Source organism: Stegostoma tigrinum, chromosome 5, assembly GCF_030684315.1.
Source record: "Stegostoma tigrinum isolate sSteTig4 chromosome 5, sSteTig4.hap1, whole genome shotgun sequence".
NCBI lineage: Eukaryota > Metazoa > Chordata > Chondrichthyes > Orectolobiformes > Stegostomatidae > Stegostoma > Stegostoma tigrinum.
In genome coordinates, this window is record NC_081358.1 from 114,131,806 (window position 1) to 114,152,652 (window position 20,847).

Here is a 20,847-nt window from a genome sequence, read left to right on the forward strand (position 1 = left end):
TACAAATGCTGCTTAAAATTTTCCCACCGGCCCATTGCTGCATATGGAACAAATGCTATTGTGATCGATTATATCATTAGCACACTGGTTGTAGTGATCTCTGTGTTTTGCACAGTATTGTCACCACATTGTGCTGTGTGTCTAATGCAGCATTGCAAAGTTTTCAATAGCAGTTCCACAAACAGATTGAATCGTCCATTTTTCACGACTGTCCGCTCTTGTTTCTTGATCCGTCAAGGAAGAGACATTGATTCAGAAACACAAAGAAGCATGTGGCTTCCTCGGAGCAAAAAGGAGAGTGGTAAACACATCGTTGTGCTGATCTCTGTAAAGGAATTCACCTCACCGCCCTGTCTCCCTCACAGTCTCACAGTGACTGAGACATGCGCTGCCTTAGTTAGATTTTCAGGTTGGAGAGGACAGTAGTAATGATGATCTGAAGTTGTTGTATGGGAAAGAAAATATTAATATAATATAAGCAGATTTATTTCAACCTTTTATTATTTCCACATCTCACTTGGTCGTTTCCTTTTGCCAGTCTAAAACTTAAAGAATGATTACACATTCTAGAGTAATGCAACCCGAATGTATAAAGAACTCTGTCATCATTTCCAGAATTTACCACATTTCCAACACTGGAAGTAAAATTGCCAGGAGTTTTACTATTCACAACTGTGCCTGAGTGAAGCGTGTGAGAAGGAGAAGCTAAATGCTGCTTGGCTTCAAAAAAGGAAGACTTGCATTGATGTAGCACCAGTTGTGACCACCAGATCTGTCATGCGTTTTACGACCATTGAAGTACTCTTTGAAATATTGTCACTGTTGAAATGTAGGAAGTGCAATGGCCAGTTTGCACACAGCAAACTCCTGCCAATGTCCGAGATAATGGGAACTGCAGATGCTGGAGATTCCAAGATAATAAAATGTGAGGCTGGATGAACACAGCAGGCCAAGCAGCATCTCAGGAGCACAAAAGCTGACGTTTCGGGCCTAGACCCTTCATCAGAGAGGGGGATGGGGGGAGGGAACTGGAATAAATAGGGAGAGAGGGGGAGGCGGACCGAAGATGGAGAGTAAAGAAGATAGGTGGAGAGAGTGTAGGTGGGGAGGTAGGGAGGGGATAGGTCAGTCCAGGGAAGACGGACAGGTCAAGGAGGTGGGATGAGGTTAGTGGGTAGCTGGGGGTGCGGCTTGGGGTGGGAGGAAGGGATGGGTGAGAGGAAGAACCAGTTAGGGAGGCAGAGACAGGTTGGACTGGTTTTGGGATGCAGTGGGTGGGGGGGAAGAGCTGGGCTGGTTGTGTGGTGCACTGGGGGGAGGGGATGAACTGGGCTGGTTTAGGGATGCAGTAGGGGAAGGGGAGATTTTGAAACTGGTGAAGTCCACATTGATACCATATGGCTGCAGGGTTCCCAGGCGGAATATGAGTTGCTGTTCCTGCAACCTTCGGGTGGCATCATTGTGGCAGTGCAGGAGGCCCATGATGGACATGTCATCAAGAGAATGGGAGGGGGAGTGGAAATGGTTTGCGACTGGGAGGTGCAGTTGTTTGTTGCGAACTGAGCGGAGGTGTTCTGCAAAGCGGTCTCCAAGCCTCCGCTTGGTTTCCCCAATGTAGAGGAAGCCGCACCGGGTACAGTGGATGCAGTATACCACATTGGCAGATGTGCAGGTGAACCTCTGCTTGATGTGGAATGTCATCTTGGGGCCTGGGATGGGGGTGAGGGAGGAGGTGTAGGGACAAGTGTAGCATTTCCTGCGGTTGCAGGGGAAGGTGCCGGGTGTGGTGGGGTTGGAGGGCAGTGTGGAGCGAACAAGGGAGTCACGGAGAGAGTGGTCTCTCCGGAAAGCAGACAGGGGAGGGGATGGAAAAATGTCTTGGGTGGTGGGGTCGGATTGTAAATGGCGGAAGTGTCGGAGGATAATGCGTTGTATCCGGAGGTTGGTAGGGTGGTGTGTGAGAACGAGGGGGATCCTCTTGGGGCGGTTGTGGCGGGGGCGGGTTCCGGAGGTTGGTAGGGTGGTGTGTGAGAACGAGGGGGATCCTCTTGGGGCGGTTGTGGCGGGGGCGGGGGCCCTGCCTCATGATTGCACATCTTCCTCTGACCCTCATCTGCTTTTGGCAGAGCTTGGCAATCCTATATTGAGCTTTTGCTGCAAAGAATCTTCACCAAGCAGTGAGGTAGCGAGCACTCTAACAGTTTTCCAGCCTCTGTGTGCTGGGCTTCAGTGAATTATGTTTGTGCATCTGCTCCAATGCTGTTGCCCTGGAACAGAGCAACCAGATACCAGAGGCCAGTGCTTGGATAGCAAGCTCATGATCATCTTAACCACTGTGCTGCTGGGGCAAAGGTGATGCTGTGATTTATATGTGGACCATTACAACATAATTCCACAGCTCTCAACAGCTACTTCGATTTTATTTTCCGCTCTTAAAGCCTTTTAGAAACCAGTTTTCTCGTGTTCCTAATGCAGCTTCAGACCAAACCGTGGAAAGTGCAAGGCCGCTGTACTGACTAACATGAGCCAGTGCTGGAGTCCTTCGGACTATGTCCAGCTTGACAGAGAGCATTCAGAGTTGTCACTCACTAGGCCACAGGCCTTTCTTGGCATCAGAGAAATTGCAATGTAAAGAACATGCTGCATCCTTTGCTCTGAAGGAAGGTAACAACTTGCACGCTCCTCCATCTTCGTTCCTGATACCTCGTCTCTTGATTCATTAAGTGATGCCGAGGTCCCTCAGCCTTGCAGCTTGGAAAACAAGAAGAAAACATTTGCAATCTGCCTTAGAGCAAACTATGATATCAACCAGTAAGAATCTGCTGTCAACACAACAGAAATATATCTGCATGTGGCTATACTAAGTGAGGCATCATTTCTTTCACAGGGATTTTGTATCATTTACAGGCACCGCCTAGTAAAATTTATTCAATACCATTCTAATTTGAGCTGTTCAGTGGTCTATTGGTTAAATGATGTATTATTGATTTGTCGGCTGCATCTGACTTCTGTAAGTGCCCGCTCCTTCCTGACCACATGAACTGAGCATCCCACAAATTCTGCAAAGTATGACCGTGCTTTCTAATTGTTTTCCTTACAACTTCAAAGAAGTTTCACTGTGTGCACTAGGTAGATCAAAGAGATCAACCCATTTTTTATGGATCGCAGTCCACCCATTATGTTGCGTCAATTCAAAATGGCCAATGCAAAACTGACTTTTTAATAATTGTAAAGCAGTTTTTGTGTTGATAGTGAGTCATCAGAATAATGCACTCTGCTTTTATGTGAAATGTCTCCAGCATTCAGGCAGCAGTGAACAAAGCTTTGTTTGTATCTTTTAAGTGTTCAAAGAGAGAGAGAGAGGCGGAGAGATCCCCATTACCAGAGCACAGTGCTAAATGATAAGACTACTGTCAGATGAGACACCTGCCTGGGAACAGTAGGCTTCTTATCCAGCGTCTTGTTTCTGTTTTGAGGAAAAAGTTGCAATTTTTTGCTTCAAAAGAATATGAATTATTTTTTACCCAAAGGAGGAAATGAGAACTTTATATACACTGGACCACACAAGGCTATTTTTCCTTGCAGCACCCACTCCTCAATTCTAATGGGCTGAAGTAAATCACATTAATAATGTGAAGCAGGGGTTCTGCAGAAGAGAACAACTAATCAGAATAATGGTGCCTCACTGTGAGGAGGGTAAAATGGGACCCCATTTTCATAAAACTTCTGGAAGACAAATTTGTTTACATCAGGAAGGTTTATAGGGCACAAAATGAAGACACAACTTTCTGAGTGTGACCTATTTATCACCTAGAATTGCCTGATCCCATGACATGACAGCCTGAACGCTCAAGGTGCCCCAGACATTCAGCCCCTTAAATGTATTCGTCAGGGGCCAAATGGCAGCTTCAGGACCTTGGCCCTCAATCTGACTAGAAAAAAACTCCGCATACCTCCCTGAGTTTACCTCAGCGGCCAAGCCAGTGTCCTCTAATAGACATTGGAGGCAACTGGTAAAGTTGAAGACTCTCCTTTTCTCATTGAATTCAGCCTGGTGCATTCCTGCTCTACCTGGCTATACTGCAGTGTGACAGTGAGCAGCATTCACACACTACCATCTGCCACCCCTCGCCTTCTCAGATTGGCCTAGCATCCATCCCAGTCTCTAAGCTCGTTATGTCCACAAAGATAGCAAGCAATTGAGAGGCACAGTTTCACAAGATCGAGCCTTGGGCCTTCCATTCAGGCACTGATTTCCCAGAGATTCTTGTAGTTCTGTTCAGAAACAGTTTGTCTGATTTCTGTAGTTAGTTGTCATTGTATTCTGATACTTTTGCCATTTTAACTGCTATTTTCTCAAGAATATTTACTCCAAACCCTACAAAAATCTATCTAGGCCTCCTTGTAAATTCACAACAACTGGCTATTGTTGCATTAACTAATGACAGAGGGGAAACGGTAAGATGAAGTACTTTGCTGCTGCAAGCTGTCATCGGTGTAGTCTAGGCACAGAATAGTAAAACCCTTTAGAAATGTGTGTCGCTTTCAGACAAAAGAAACTGAGTTTTCCTTGAGCTGAAGTAGCAATGAACTGAGATGTGGAGCTGCATTTTAATCAGGGTCTCAACCAGAATCTGTTATTGTGCAGTCTGTGAGTGTTTACTGCACTGAGATGTGGTACCTCAGTCTCAGCTGCCCTGCCACTTAAGGAGGAGATAAATGGATTCTCCTTCCCGAGGACGTTATTGTTATTTAGCTCAACTTTCAACACTTTGCTTCCATTTTAGCTCGCAGTATCAAGATTTATTTCCATTTCAGACATGTTCTTGTGCCTTCATATCAGGTGCAGTTTGTCTTGTTCGATCCATACACCCATGCAGAGTAGCAAGGATATTGTTCTTTTTCCTCAGTCCAAATCTTTGCACTTTGTCAATGCCAAGGTTTGGAACCAGGTTTTCAGTAAATTTGTCACTCTGAGGATGAGAGTTTAGACAGTTTGGGCTGGAGTGGTAAGGCACATTGGTGCCACATAAGAGTCAGGCAATAGTCATCTGCAACAAGAGAGAACATAACTACTGTCCCTTGACATCGAAAGGCATTAACATGGCTGAATCATCCACTACCAACGTCCTGGGGAGTACCATTAACTGGAAGCTGAACTAGTCCAACTGTGTAAATACCGTACTTCAAGAGCAGATCGGCAGATAGGAATTCTGTGGCAAATAGCTCACCTCCTGATTTCCCCAAAGTCTTGTCTACCATATCCAAGGTACAAGTCGGGAATGTGTTGGAATTGTCTGCCTGGATGAGTGTAGCTCCAACAACGTTCAAGAAACCTAACATTATCCAGGGCAAAGCAGCCTGTTCGACTAGCCCCTCATCCCCCACCTTTTAAAATTCACTGCCCCTGACAGACAGATGGCAGCAGTGTGCACCAACACTGAGATACACTCACCAAGGCTTCTTGGGTAAGACCATTGAAACCTGCGAGCTGTTGTAGTCTGGAAGGGCAAGTGCGACAGGTACATGGGAGCAACGCTGAGGGATCCCCTCCAAGCCACACTATCCTCACTTGGAACTGTCTCATGGTTCCTTCAGGGTCTCTGGATCAGAGTCCTAGGGAATCCTTCCTAAAAGCACTGTGTTAGTGCCTCTACACACCCAGGGACTTCAGCATCTCAAGTAGGCAGTTCACGACCACCTTCTCCAGGGTAATTAATGATGGTCCAGCCAGCAAGAACAAACTAAGAATAAGCCAAATGTTCCCTTTAAATCCTGTCTCCATGACAGTGTTTTAACTTTTAAAAACGGAAAATGGTCCCTTATCTTGTTGACTGAGATTTAGGTCATATGCCTTTCACCCACTTTATCCTTTTTAGTTCCGACATCCAACTTGGCTCATTTCGATCATCCAGGTTATTTCATGACATTTGTTTATGGTACCACTTGCGAAGCAAGCAATACAGTTTCAAACTGTTTTCCTTAGCACTAATTATATCATCAAAGTAATCAGTATTAAGTTGAATTGTTCCCAATAATAAATTAAAGATACTTTTCAGCCAATCTGATTATAGTGTTTAATAACGTGATTGAGTAGTTGATAATATTGGAGTTAAAGATATGCATGATGATGCTGCGTTCCTTTGTTTTTCAATGAGCTTGAACGATGAGCTGTACAAAGGAACCCGCTGAGCTGTTTCATAAGCAGAAGAACATTTAGAAAGTCATCACCACTTGCTTATACCCTTTGACACGTTACTATTGTGGTGGGCTGCAACTTCTCTGGAATGCAGCTCGTGTAACAATAGGGTGTTCTAGTGCAAATGTCAACATGCTGTCACTCAGTTATATGCAATGTTCTTCTTTCTCAGGCTCTGAGTGAAATTTGTGAGAACAAAGAGACAGCAGAATTCCAAGAGAAAGAAACTCGGAAAGCGAATCTTCAGAGGTACGAGACTGGATTCTGTTGAGTAATGATTGGTTAGTGCTTACAGGCTCTCCGAACAATGTTTAACCTTTACTGTGTGCACAGCTCATCTTAGTGCCTCTGGACTATGGCTGGAAAATACACTCACACTGAGACCCACAGGAAAATATATATGCATGGGCATCCAGTGAAAGTAGCTGTTATACTCCGTTTGATAAATAAAACACAGCACTTAACTGGGGCCAGTATTATTTGTCTACCATTCTATCAAATCGGACAATATCATGATTCAGAGCAGTAAAATAATGAGTGATAATAATAATGGCACATGCCATTGACATCTGTCCCATTTCCATTTTGATGTTCAGCCACTGTGAGTAGCAAGGCAGAACAAAACTTGGGTAGTGCTTTTCCTGACCAGAGGATGTTCCAAAGTGCGATACAGCCAATAATTCAATGAAATGTAGCAACTGTTGCAGTGTAAGATGTGTTGCACTTTGAGACTCCAGTCAGTGACTGAGCAACCTAATGCCCATTAGAACTCTATACACAACAATCTAATCAGCGCGACTTGAGAGGATGACTGAAGTCTGTTCCCAAACTGTTCTATGGATTTTATTAAAACTTGCAAGAAGCATAAATGTACTTCCTGACTCCTCAAAAATCTTCCCACTTGGTACTTTAGATCCCAATGAATCATATATCCCCCTGTGCATAATCTCCTGACCCTCTACTTTACACTGAAATGGCCATCACTGTGCTGCTGAACATTTGTTCAACTTGCAGTCCCCTCCCATCCCATTGGACACCATGGTGGCTCAATGGTTAGCACTGTGCCTCACAGCACCCCAGGGATCTGGGTTCAATTCCAGCCTCAGGCAACTGTCTGTGTGGAGTTTGCACATTCTCCCCGTGTCTGCACAGGTTTTCTCCCACAGTCCAAACATGTGCATGTAATTGCTCGTAGTGTCCAGGCCTGTGTAGGTTAATTGGGTTAGTCATGGGAAATGCAGTGTTACAGTGATAAGTTTGGGGGAAGTGCTGTTTGGAGGGTTGATGTGGACTTGATGGGCCAAATGGCCACAATATAGGGATTCTCTGATCAGCAAGCTGGGCAGTAGCACTGGAAATTCCATTTGTGTGAAGCCTGAAAACAATGGCTAGCATTTTTCAGAGAGGCAGTACGGCTTTTCGACTCAGTTATGAGTAACAGTTACATGGAGACACTCTGGTAGGTTGTCATGAATCAGTTCCTTCCTGAAGACGGGGGAAATGTTTAGAGTAAAAGGAAAAAGACTTGACAGACTAATTGGTACTTTCCTGCCCACCAATATTGAATGGTTGTCAGGGAAAATAAATTTAACACGTTGAGTGTATTTTTGATTTTGTCTCACTACTTTGACAGCAGCTAGGACAGTAGATGACTCTTTCATCTCATGGTGTGGAGGTGTGGGTTCCTGTCATCTGTCATTGTGATTACATTGATTTGACAGTATTTAAAATTGAAAATAGATTTACATGCTGAATATATTTCTGATTTGAATCCTAAAAGATGAATTGCAAGTAAAAATGCAGCTACCAAATCACTTCACTCATTGTTAAATTAAATGCATTCATTTTAGGGCAAATCAGAAAACAAAAAGTTGCTTTTTTGGGATTATTCAAATCTGCATAAAATTGTTTTCAATGACAACTAAATTGCCTAACTCGCCCAATTCAATTCAATTGGTAAATGTTTAGCCCAATATAGACCCAGGGTTGATTACTAAAACATTGTGACTTAGTCAGTGGCCTAGCTCCAGAGATGCTGGAGTCTGAGTTTAAATTAGAATCACTTTTAAAAAAAAACAGTTAACCATCCATTTGCGCTGATTCCAGTAAAAATGTACGAGGATGTCAGATCAGAACATGACTGATGGTGGTGTTCTCTGGAGAAGAGAAGAATTAAGGATAATGTGATGGAGACGTTAAGGTTATGAAATGGCTCACAAGAGTAGTTGGAGAGAAAATGCTTCAACTTGTAGAGTCGACAGTAAGACCCTTGGTTATCAGTAAATCAGATTGAGAATTCAGGACTCACGTGGTGATAAAAACATGCAAAATAGAAGGATATAGCAATAAGATTTGAAGAAGAAAGGTGAGGAGAGGATGAACATTGGAGCCAACTTGCTAGTTTCTGTGCCATTCATTCCAAGTACCTCTGTGTAACAGTCACCATAAAAGGGTCGTACATAAAGGCTGAGGTTTGTGTAGTTCTGAAGGGATAGCAGCAGCCACAGGCCAGTGATCCAACATGAATCAGTACACAGTTAGAGTACAGATTCTCAAACCATATCAGGTCAGTTGGAATCACTCCCCTCGATGCATTTTCTGGATTTGTGAGCCACACCAGGAATTACTTTTTCGATCATTAATGGATGTCCCTTATTGCATTTGGCTGTGGGCCTGGAGCCACATTGAGGCCAGTCCAGGTAACAATGGGGGATTTGCTTCCCTAAAGGATCTTACTGAACCAGATTAGTTTTTAACAACTGTCATAGCATTTTAATTCAAGATTTGTATTGAATTCAAATTTCACCATCTGCAATGGTGGGATTTCATCTCTGGGCCTTGAATATCAGTCTAGGTTTCTAGACTACTGGTCCAATGATGTTACTACCAAGCCAGGCCTCCCTCTTGAGCACATTGTCAAGTCTAATGCACTGGTGCAGCAATCCTGCAGTGGTAGAAGTGTCATAGAACATAGAACATAGAACAACACAGTGCAGAACAGGCCCTTCGGCCCTCGATGTTGCGCCAACCTGTGAACTAATCTCAGCCCCTCCCCCTACACTATCATCCTTTGGTTGAGACTCTAAAATGAGATTCTGACTATCTTTCTCCATTGTCTCAGGTGGACAGTAAAGGTCATGTCACAATATTCCCATTTCATCCAGTGCCAGCAAAATGATAGGGATTAATAATTGTTTCTTCTCACTGTTGCTTGTGATTGCTGCTTATTCAGAAGCGTAGCTGATGGTATACACATAGGAACAGTAACAATGCCCCAAGAAATGCATCACAATGAAATTGCGTGAAGCGGCACTAGCACTGAATAAGTTATTGTTTGATCATGCAGTTTCATTCTTTTCATTCTTGAGGCAAAAATTAAAACTCTTCCTGTTTTATTCAAAGGGCAAAGTCAGTTTCCTCCATGTCAGAGTTCCAGCGTCTGATGGACAGCTCCCCTTTCCTCCCTGGTGGTCCTCAGGTACAGATAGGCCTCGCTAAGGACGAGACCACCCCACCGCTGTCTCCAGATGACCTGAAGTACATTGAAGAGTTCCACAGAAAAAACTGGGAATACACCAACAGGGATAAGCCAACAGAAGCCTGGATAGAAAAGACTGAAAGTGACAAAATGGGTAGCAGCTTACCCTCGGAGCCTTTCCAAACCGCCTCATGGTACCTCACAACGAGTGCCACAATGACAACAAACACCACAAGCAGCCAAGATTACACTCAAAAGCAGCTTCAACGGAGTAGCATGAACCCGGATAAATTAGGAATAAGACTTTATCACAGCCCCCCTCTGATCCGTAGGTTTGATGGGTCAGCACACCCTAATAAGGATGGGACGAAAGTAGTTGACTCAGATTATGCATTTGCTAAGATCAAGGCGAATGGAAATGTCATTGAGCCAAAAGCGGGACCTCCGGATATATTTGGAAGATGGCCGTGTGACATTGGCAAGCACCACAAAGACCTGCTAGAGGGTGGGCTCCATCCGATGGAACACCCAATCTGTAGCACTGTTGGCTTCGCTTCGTCACTGCATGACCTGAAAATATCCGGCAACATGAGTGATGACATGAAGGAAGTTGCTCATTCGGTCATCAGCCGAATACGTTCTAACTCAATTGAGCCCCAGTTCAAAGACATTGCGTGTCAGACTAACGGGGAAACAAGTACAGGAACACAGACCACTCGCACCATCAGTGTAGGCCTGCAGACGGACTGTCTAAGGGGCATCAGCAGCAGCCCACACAAGTGTCTGACACCAAAGGGAGGCTCAACTCCAGTGTCATCGCCCTCGCGGAGTTTGCGAAGCAAACAAGTGGCTCCTGGAGTTGAGAAAATGCAGGCAAAATTTGAACGCACATGCTGCTCTCCAAAATATGGCTCACCAAAGCTGCAAAGGAAGATTTCAACAAAATCCGATCAGCCAAAAGATCGGATTTTACCCAACAACCCGCAGAAGGGATTTAATGAATCAGCGTGGGCAAGGTCAACTACAACCCGAGACAGTCCAGTCCACACTACCATCAATGATGGCCTTTCAAGTTTGTTCAATATTATAGATCACACACCTATAGTTTGTGATACGTCACAGAGATTGTCCAGGTCCGTCAACAGGCCTAAGGCTGCAGAGCCCAGGTCAAATTATGTCCTGGTTCAGGAGTTTTTGAAGAGTGTCAGTGGCAGATCACCAAGCCCTGTCTGTGTGGCCATAGAATCAGAGGTGGAAGGAGATGGTGAGGATCTCATTGGTAAGCAGGGAGTACCCCTTTCTCCAGGATGTACACTTGCTGAAAGCCCTGCCAGGATCTTAAACAAACAACTCGTTGAGCAGGCTCTTAATGAAGAACAAAATCAAGCTAAGAACAATCAGAAACCTGCCAATGATGATACAAAGGCAGATGACGCAGATGGAGCGTCCCCTGGTTCCCTTGAGGTAATACTGTTTCCTTACTTTGTCTGAGCTCTTACAGAGAATTTTAATAATACCAAAAATATCTCTGTGCACTCTACAAAATTTCTACGGCTGAATTCACGAAGCAGTTGCAGTCAAAGGGATAACAGGTCAAGTTTGTGCCAAGAATTTTGTATTTTAGTCCTTTACGGTTGATTAGATCTTGACACTGTTAGAGATAGGTGTCTGGTTTACTGAGTTGTACACTAAGGTGGTGAGGTGAAATGGATCTTACACTAGCTACTTAGCAAGCCCATTTTTGCTTGGTGATGGGGAACAAACATTCCAATCCTGACCTGAGTTTAACTATGGTTTGGATTTGACATGGGGCTTAAAAAAATTGTCAAATGCCAAATAAGGTAAGTTGTTTTAACACTTTATGTCCTTCTGCAAGTCTTTGTTCGAGCCAAACTGTTGCATTAACAGAGTGAAAACAAACTGAATCCTTTCTGGTCACCATTTCAGTGGATTTGACGACTCTGGGACAAGTCTGGAACATTGTGTGCTTTGTTACGTGGTCACAGGTTAATGGTAAATATATAATAATACCATATAATAACAGTGAGGAGCATGAGAATGGGAACACCCAACAAAGCTGACTGGATAGTGATCAGGACTTCAATGATTTCCTTTCCGTGACCTAAGAGACACTCACCCTCAATGTAGCACTGTCTCGACTGAAATCATTTGCCCTCTACACAGATCAATAATTGGACACAAGATTCCCAATCCACGGGGTTCAGCACATTATGCCAGACAGCTCTGAGCTATCAGAGAGCCTCTGAAAACAAATGTTAACTCTATTTTCGTTATATAATTTTGTAACGCCTTTTGACTTGCAGTCACCAGAACACTCACAGTAATACCAAAGTAAAGGGAAATAACATTTTATATGCCTGAGAAAAAAGTGCTCATTGGTTGGCAAGTAGGCAATGCCATTGGAGAATGCACAGAATAGAGCCGGTCTATTAATGTATATGGCTGGCTGTACACATTAGAATCAATTTAGAATTGTCCTTGCGTGTACTGGAAGCTACAGGGTCCCGTTCATTGCAGACAGAAAGAACATGTACACGCACTGAAACAAACACAGAGAACATAGTCCTGAAGAAGAGGAATACCAAACGCAAACCGTTATTTGTATTTCTGTCTCCGCACACCTGCTGAGTTACCTCAGCATTTTCTGTGTTAGTATCCGCGGTACCTTGCTTTCATGTACATGCACTGCACTTGTTTCAACTCAACAAATTCGGTGACAATCAATAGCTCATTCCTCAGGACAATGCCTTGACAAATCTGTTTCAACCTGCCTTGTTTAATTTTAAACACAGCTTGGCAGTTAACTGCCAGCAATCACCAACTGGTACAATCTCCATTGTAATGACTGTACCAATCAGTGTCCACCTGCCAACCAATCAACGCTGTTTTTCTCACTTTGTATTAAAAGTTTCCCTTTACAGCGGTGTTTCTTGTGAATGTCCCAATGATTGCAAAATGAAAAGCTTCAATGAAACATGCCTTTTTCAGAGATACTCAGATTCTGTGCTGCCAAACAGCAATTTTAGTCTCAAATTTCTTGGGAAGTGGTGGCAGTTGGAGCAAATAAGCACAGGAATTGGCTGCAAGCATGAAGGAACAAGGTAGAAAATCTGGCATTTATAGACAGAAATCCACATTAACTGCAGAGTGATCCTCGTTCCTGAGGCTTCATCACATTTTTAAAAGGATTAAATCAGTTGAAAATGAATCTCTTTTCTCACTGTCAAGAAATATTTTGATGTTCTGATGATGCTTTTGACTTACACTGAACACACAGCATTAAAAGAGAAAAGCAAATGGTCCACTTGTAAAAAAGGAAACTTTAAAGATCTGTGTTTTTAAGATTTTTAAGGGAAATAAGCTCAACTTTTTCCACTGGGGTGAGGATTCTCATGTGAAACCAGGGGTAGGACCTTCAGTAAAACAAAATCAAAGAAAACATCGAACAAAATTTGATGGAAGTGTGGAATGTTCTCTTGCAGAAAGGCAATCAGTGTTACCTCAATTAATGATTTTAAATTTCTCGCAATTGTGAGATGATTAGCTCACTAAGGCCGATGGAATTAAGGCAGGTAAATTGAATCAGGAACAGATCAGCCATGATGTTATTGAAGAACAGGAAAAGCTCAAAGCTGAGTGGCAAACTTCCATTCTACGAGACTAAAAACTGATTTGCAGTTCAGAGGTTATGCTGCCACTCATTTTTAAAAACTCTGAAACTAGCCCAGCAGTGTAAGTGCCAATAATATACCTTTGTGGCTATGGAGTTATGTCTGTTGTAACACCTCAGGTTGAGGTTTTTAGGTATAGGCCATGGGTATCCTGAAAGAATATAGAGTTATTAGTGTAATCATTACTTAGCCATCGGTGGAGGAGTAAGGCAGCTTTGACCGTGACTTTCATAAGAGAATTGGTGAAGTAACTAAAGAGAAATGAAAAGTCCACGGCGAAAAGGCAGGGGAATGAAAAACAAAAAGTAGTTCTTCCAGAGAGCCAGTATGGACCTATTGGGCTGAATAGCCTCCATTCAATTCTTTATTATTATGATGTTGACCCTCAAAATCTTACCATAATTATTGATGCTAGTTGGTATGTTAGGTTTTATTAGTGTTAATATAGCTATTTCCTATAATGCTTTCACATTCTGGTGGGCGCTGAATGCTGGAAAATCCCGTTGAAGCTGCTACTGGAGTATGGTTACTCACCTGTAATTGACTCCCATCTGTTTGATCTGTCAGAGAGAGGAGTGATAAACTCTATGGGTGGATGTTTCCATTCTATCCCCTCAAGCAGATCAGATTACTCAAAGGCCATTGATTTCAATGTGCTAAGAAATTCCCGTTTGAAGAATATCAAAGCTGCTAGGGATTTGTTTTTGGTTCGAGTGGAGAAGCAATTATTAAAAGCTTTTTTTAAAAAAATAGAAATCATCATCAGAATGTCATTGTGTAGCTGTTACCTTGTAGCAGCTTCATAAAGTGATCTGAACCCACAGACCCAGGTCATTAGGGTTAGCCTCATTGGTCTGTTTGGACAAGGATTCCAGTAAAAGGAGAGAAGGTGAGATAGAGGTTGTCACTGCAAAAGAATTGTATTGTAAAGTACAAGAGGGGCTTCCACGTATGGGATAGTCAGTTATAAATCCAGTGCAAAATTCAAAACTCTTTCCACAGCAAGTGATTAGAATTTGGAGCTAACTCCTTGCCAAGAGAAGTCGTAAATGTGAATCAAATAGATACAGAAAACAAAATTATTACTTGAGGAAGGTATGGTTACGTGGATATGATGCTGAGGAAGGAGACAAAGGAGACCTGTGTAGGTAATGAACACCAGCAAAGACCTGTTGTGCCAGATGGCTTTTTTTTTGCCCTCAAAGCTCAGTAAAAGATGCCAGTGTACCCTTCAGTGCCAAACCTCAGACTTGGGACCTCTACTGCTGACTGCTGTGTTCCTTTTTTTTGTGGTGTCAATCATGATCCCTTCCATAGGAATCAGGGCCCTTTTTGTTTGCTGGTTGTCTCCTTCCTTTTATGGGCCACCTTCTGCAAGAAGAAGGGAAGTGTGTTCAGATGTGCCTTGTACAGGTTGTTTCAACACGAGGGAGCCAGTTTACTCCTGTGGGTACGGTGACAGGTAAAAATATACACGTGTCTGAGACAGTGACAAGTTTCCCACTGATCACTCTCTGGACTGGAACATCTTAAACTAATGGCTCTTTATCAAACAATGAAGACAAGGGATATGTTTAAAGTGATTTATCTTATTGCATTTATATGTGCGTAAATTGTTATCAAATTCATACTTTGCAGCAGGTTCCTTTTTATTGATTTATAATCTTTGGGTATATAATGTATAGTTTACACTACTTGCAGCAAGATGGATACTTTTGTATGAATTCAACAGTTTGTGCACAATCAGCAGTCATAGAAATTGTCAATTCTTCTTTGATCCTAAGATCCACAGTAAATTTGTCAAACCTCGTTGTACCTAATGCAATAATCCAAACTTAACACTTGATCTATCAACTGATTTTAGGTTAGTGGTCAATTAGTGCAACAAAACTCACAATAAAGACGAAGGTTGGTCATATTGGAAATCATCATTGAGTAACTGAGTCATTCAGGCAAGTTTGCAAGTCCTGACATGTCACAGAAGTATCTATTTCTGAATCTGTGACTGATCTATTTGGAGAACGTCCTATACAGTAACACTACGAGTCATAGCCTTGGGGAACTTGATACTTTCTTATTGCCCCAGTTGACTGCGGTAGCTCTCTCTATTCTACTCACTCCTCAGCTCAAAGGTTATGGGTTCAAGTCCCCTTTCAGGGATTTGAGAAGAATATTCTAGACTGCAGGGTACTCCAAGACATTAAAGGCCATAGCTGGCCTCTCAGGTGGGTGTAAAAACATGTAAACCAATGATATAATTTGAAACATGAGACAGGAGTTTATTGTCCAATGCCCTGTCCTCAATCACTATCACAAACAGATTCTCTGAACATTATCACACTGCTGTTTCTGAATGCAAAAGTGGGCTGCCACGCTTCTTACATTATGGCAATGACTATACTTCAAAGGTACTTAAACAGCAATAAAGTGCTTCGGGTTTTGTGAAGGGACTATATAAAACTGCAGGTCTTTCTGTTTAATAACAACTATATCAATGTGTAACTTTGCTCTTTATCTTGTCTTATTTTTCTTCTGTCTGTTCTGCCCAGAGCCAAACTCTCTTACTAACCACCCCCTGGGGACTCTAACCCTGCCTGCCTCACTGCTGTAAGTTCCTTGTTAATAATCTTGGTGGCGTTTGAGCTATCCGTTTAATGAATATTAGTAGAGAGATCCTTCATTTTCAGAATGAGTTACCTGTGTTATTACATTGAAACCAAATCTTTCATTCTTCGCTCATTATCAAATGCTTTAAGCTGTTCTGTTTGAGAAGAATGAGGATTGAGTGTTTCTGACTGAACTTGAAGTGAATGAAAAAGCAGTGTGTTTACAATACTCCCAGTTAATCCTGTAGAATTGTGATACAGCACAGAAACAGACCCTTCAGTCCAACTCATCCATGCGGACCTAGTTTCCCAAACTAAACTCATCTCACTTGCCTGCGTTTGGCCCATATCCCTCTAAACCTTTCCTATTCCTGTACCTAATCAAATGTCTTTTACATGTCAAAAATTATAAACTTAGTATTTTAACAGGGAAATGAAAAAGAATGTTCCCATTAATGACTGATATTTCAGGAAATCAGCCAGAAGTGATTTCAGTAAGACTATGAACACCGCATAAATTGGGCCCATCTAGTCAATCAGAGACTGATCATGCACTTTTCATGCATCAGCAAGCCAATTGGAGACCAGTTCTATAGTGAGTACTTGTCTTCTGACTCCCCAAAGTCTGTCTCCCATCTGCAAGGCACAAGTCAGAGTGCAATGGATTTCTTTCCACTTGCCTGGATGATTGCAACTCCAACAACACTCAAGAAACTTGACACTGTCTGTCCTGGTTTGTCCTAAAGCAGCTCATTTGGTTGGCATCACATCTAATCTGCAATTTGGTTCCACGGCATCTTCTTTCTTACATGATCGGGACTAACATTTGTCTTTAACTAAGTGTAGTAGATATCTTCTTCCAAACCTAAATCATCAGAGACAAAGAAAGTAGTTTCTCTTAAGTTAATACACACTAAAGGTATTGAACATCTAAAGATAGAGAATGCATTGTAAAAACAAACTCTAGTATGGTATAGAAATATAATACTGTAATACTGGATGATTACATTTCTTTTTAAATTAATTCATGAGGGATGAGTGCATCGCTGGCTATGCCAGCATTCATTGCCCATCCCAGAGAGCAGTTATGAGCCAACTACATTGCTGTTGGTTAGGAGTCACATGTAGATCAGACTAGATAAGGATCGCAGCTTCCTTCCCTAAAAGACATTACTGAATCAGATGGGTTTCTGCGACAATCAACAAAGGTTTCATGGCCATCATTAGCCTCTTAATTCTTGATACCTTTAAATACCCACATATAATCGTATCTTTCCAAGTAGAAATAAATAATGCTAAAAATGCACAATGGACGTGTCAACATTTGAAAAAAGAAAAAAAAATTGGACAATTCAGATAGAAGCTTTTTATCAGATCCAATTGGACACTGTCCTGACAAGAGACCCCATTTACAAAGCAAAACAATAAGTAGGAATATCGACTATGATCAAGTAGAATCAGCAAGGAGTTTCATGCCAGGCCATCCGATTGTTCCACTGCATCAGCAGAGGCCTACAGAGTGATCTGCCAAACTCAGACCCCTCCAATCTTGTCACAAATGATTGAAATGAGCTTCCTACACATGTAAAGATACCTCTCAGTGGCATCATGCCACTGAACAGCTGGCACACAGCTTGGGCCTGGCCTCAGATTGTCAAGGCATAGACATCTGTCTATATCCTCCTCTAAGAGCTAAGCTGGGTTGGTCAGATGGGCAGATTGGCAGCTGATGGAATTTAACCCAGATACGTGCGAGGTAATTCACTTTGGAAGAAGGAACAAGACAAAGGAGTACTGAATGATTGGCAGGACATTTAGAAGTTCACAGGAACAGAGGGATCCTGTGGTGCTTGTCCACAGATCCTTGAAGGCAGCAGGGCAAGTTAACAGAGTTGTTAAGAAGGCAGACGGGACATGCCCGTATCAGTCATAGTGTAGATTATAAGAGCAGAAAGGTTGTGTAAAATTACAAAAGTTAGTTAGGCCTCAGCTGGAGTACTGTGAGCAGGTCTAGTCACTACACTTTGGGAGGATGTGGTTATACTCGGGTGGGATGTGCATTCACCAGGATGATGCCTGGGATGGAGTGTTTCAGCCATGAAGACAGGCCAGACAAACTCAAACCATTTCCTTTAAAGCAAAAACAGACTGAGAGAGGACCAGATAGAGATGTATAAGATTACAACAGGTATGGACAGGGTGGAAGAAGCTGTCCCCCTTAGTTCAAGAGTTAGTAACACATGGATATAATTTTAAGGTGAAGAGCAGGAGGTTTAGAGGAAATTTGAGAAAAAGCATTTTCACCCAGAGAGTTGTGGGGAGGTCTGGAATGCACTGCCTGGGAGGGTAGTTGAGGCAGGAAACCTCACAACTTTTACAAAGTGCCTAGATGAGCACTTGAAGTGGGAGTTGTGTGAACTTTGTCAGTACAGACCCATTGCTCTGACTGTGGTCTCTACTGTTGCCCCTAACAACCAGCTAGGCCCCACACTCTGCAGTTCCTTCTCAAAATCATTCCACTTGCGTCTCCTCCTCTGAAAAACTCCCTAAAACACAGCATTTTCACCAAGCATTTGATCATCCCCCTCAATCATTCAATTTTCATTTAATGGCCTCATTCTTTAGTCCCATATGAAACATGTTTTGATATTTGTGCACAAGTTGCTGTACAAAAGCAGTAAGTTATAGTCAATTAGTCAGAAATTAGTGACTTTATATTTTTTAATGACTATCAGATCTCCGTAAATTGAAATTAATGCCTTAAAATGATTGTGCGTTCCTTTTATTATACTTGGAGAGATTTTAACAGACTAATTTTCTTACGAAGAGACTGGAGAAAAACATTCTTGCCCCTTGCAACAGTACATTAATGAAGTTTATCGGAGAGATGTCTATGCTATTAGTTATTGTAACGCAAAATGAGTTAAAGAGACATTTCCCAATCTGGATCTGCTTTTTATTCTTTATTAATGTTGGTTGTCTAAACAAAGATCTAAAATGTACAAATCATTTTAAAAACCTTTTATTCACTTATACTTTTCATACAAGTAGTTCGCAAACATTAGACAGTTCCTGGGTCATCTTTGACCCTTTCCCCCTCTCTCTGCTTAAATGATGCATTTGTTAGGGATGACAGCTGAGGAATAATGGGCTAAAAACATCAATTAATTACCAAATAATTTCCTCATTTATTGAATTAATATCGCTAATTTAGTGTAAGGAAAGGAACACTCGTAACTTGCATTAATATGAAATTAGTATTCACTGTTACCTTCTGCAACAACACTTAAAAATTGGAGCAATTTCTAGCTGCTAACATGCACTTTTTAAAAGGTATTCATTGTTTAGGTACAAAGGGGCAACGGCAACACCCCTTGGGACATCCAAGACAAACTTGATACAATTTTCTAGTAGTCTTTTAAGTGCCTGCCAAGCATTTCCTCCAGAAACAGGTAGGATGTATGAAAATCGAAGTCTTATGGCAAAAACAGAATGATTTACGTTTTCAGTTACAGATGATCATTAATTAGCGCAATAGGTCGGTAACAGATCGAGTCGCTCACTGTGATTGGCCATTCCATTAAAATTTCCCTTTTTGCGTTTGTCCTCTGCACTTTTCCTTTGTGTTTCCAACCAAGCAGAAAGGTCAGTTTATCCGTTAGCTGTCATTTCACTTGCCGGGTGCTGACTGGCTTAATGAATGTCTCAAGCTTGTTTTCATTCTCGTTTAGAAATCTATCTTCTTTTGGATTTGTGATTCTCCCTGCTCCGACCACCTTCGCAACTGCTACTCGTCACCCTTTCCATTTTCCTGCCAGCCTTCCATCGTTGTGACATTCCTTTTGTTTTTGGCAACTGTCTGCAGTATCTCTTCTACGCTAACAAACGTCTAGAGCCTGTTGTCTTTATTTCACTGTGTTTACAATTTTTCTCAATGGCTATGAGATTAATGACTGCTGCTGAAAATCGACACATTTTGTTGAAGCTTTAAATCATCAGGAAATGTCACAAAGATGCACATTCAAAGTGGAACCAACATTTCTACAACATGAGAGAAAAGTGCTAATTGGTTGTTGAGTGAATTCTGATTGGTAGTGACATTGCTGTAAAGAATGCACATATTCTATTAATGCTGTTTTGACAGTTAACAACCAGACTTTGATGAAACCAGAGATTGATTCTGAGTTGTTAGAGCAAAGAGCGGGGTCTTATTTGTTAATCTGTGTAGCTTCCAGCACACGCAAGTGCTGCGATATTGCAGATCCAACTATCAATCCTAAATTGGTTGACAACGTAATTTCTCACACATTCAGGATAATCCAGTTAGTGTTATTCAATTGCAGAATTTGAATTTATGCTTTCGTGAAATGTCCTGATGAGTGCAAAATAGGAAGCTTCAACGAATGATGTCTTCTTTCAACAAAACTTGAGTTCCATACTACCGAATGACTAGATTAAAAAGTATTAATTATTACCATTTAGCATGTAAAAACTGGAATTAATAGTTATTTCCTTTAAGGTATTGAGGATAGAATTACTTCAATTTGTGCATTATTCCAAATCATATAGGTTTAGCGTTGTTACAAGTAAAGTGGAAAAAAAAACAAAGAGATTTAACAGCTTGATAAATAATTTGGAAACTGTCTCTCCAGATCTGACAGCATTTTAGCCCGGGGTCATGAAACCTGGAATCTCAGTGGTTACAGCGATGCCTTATGGCACCCTTATGGCACACAGTTGTAACCTACAGCTTCAAAGCATTCAGCTCTAATTTGAGGATTTTGAAATTATTTTTCTTCATTCTAGCAGTACATACCAGTTCCATCTCCGGTTCTATAAGTTAGCACCCAAAATTAACGGATAGGTCGTAGC

At 42.0% G+C, this 20,847-nt stretch overlaps 1 protein-coding gene across 6 annotated transcripts in view; it reads left to right on the forward strand.

The window, feature by feature from the left end:
- The window catches only part of LOC125451557 (microtubule cross-linking factor 1), a 196,565-nt gene that overhangs the window by 160,047 nt on the left and 15,671 nt on the right, over positions 1–20,847 (forward strand). For 4 of the 6 annotated variants that reach the window (XM_048528771.2, XM_048528772.2, XM_048528777.2 and 1 more), the window contains 2 exons: positions 6,372–6,448; positions 9,602–11,141. In XM_048528771.2, coding sequence (XP_048384728.2) covers positions 6,372–6,448; positions 9,602–11,141 — 1,617 coding nt within the window. Of the gene's footprint in view, positions 1–6,371; positions 6,449–9,601; positions 11,142–15,918; positions 15,977–19,323; positions 19,428–20,847 lie in introns of all 6 variants that reach the window. The other 2 variants (XR_009445791.1, XM_048528774.2) reach the window with 2 other exon arrangements.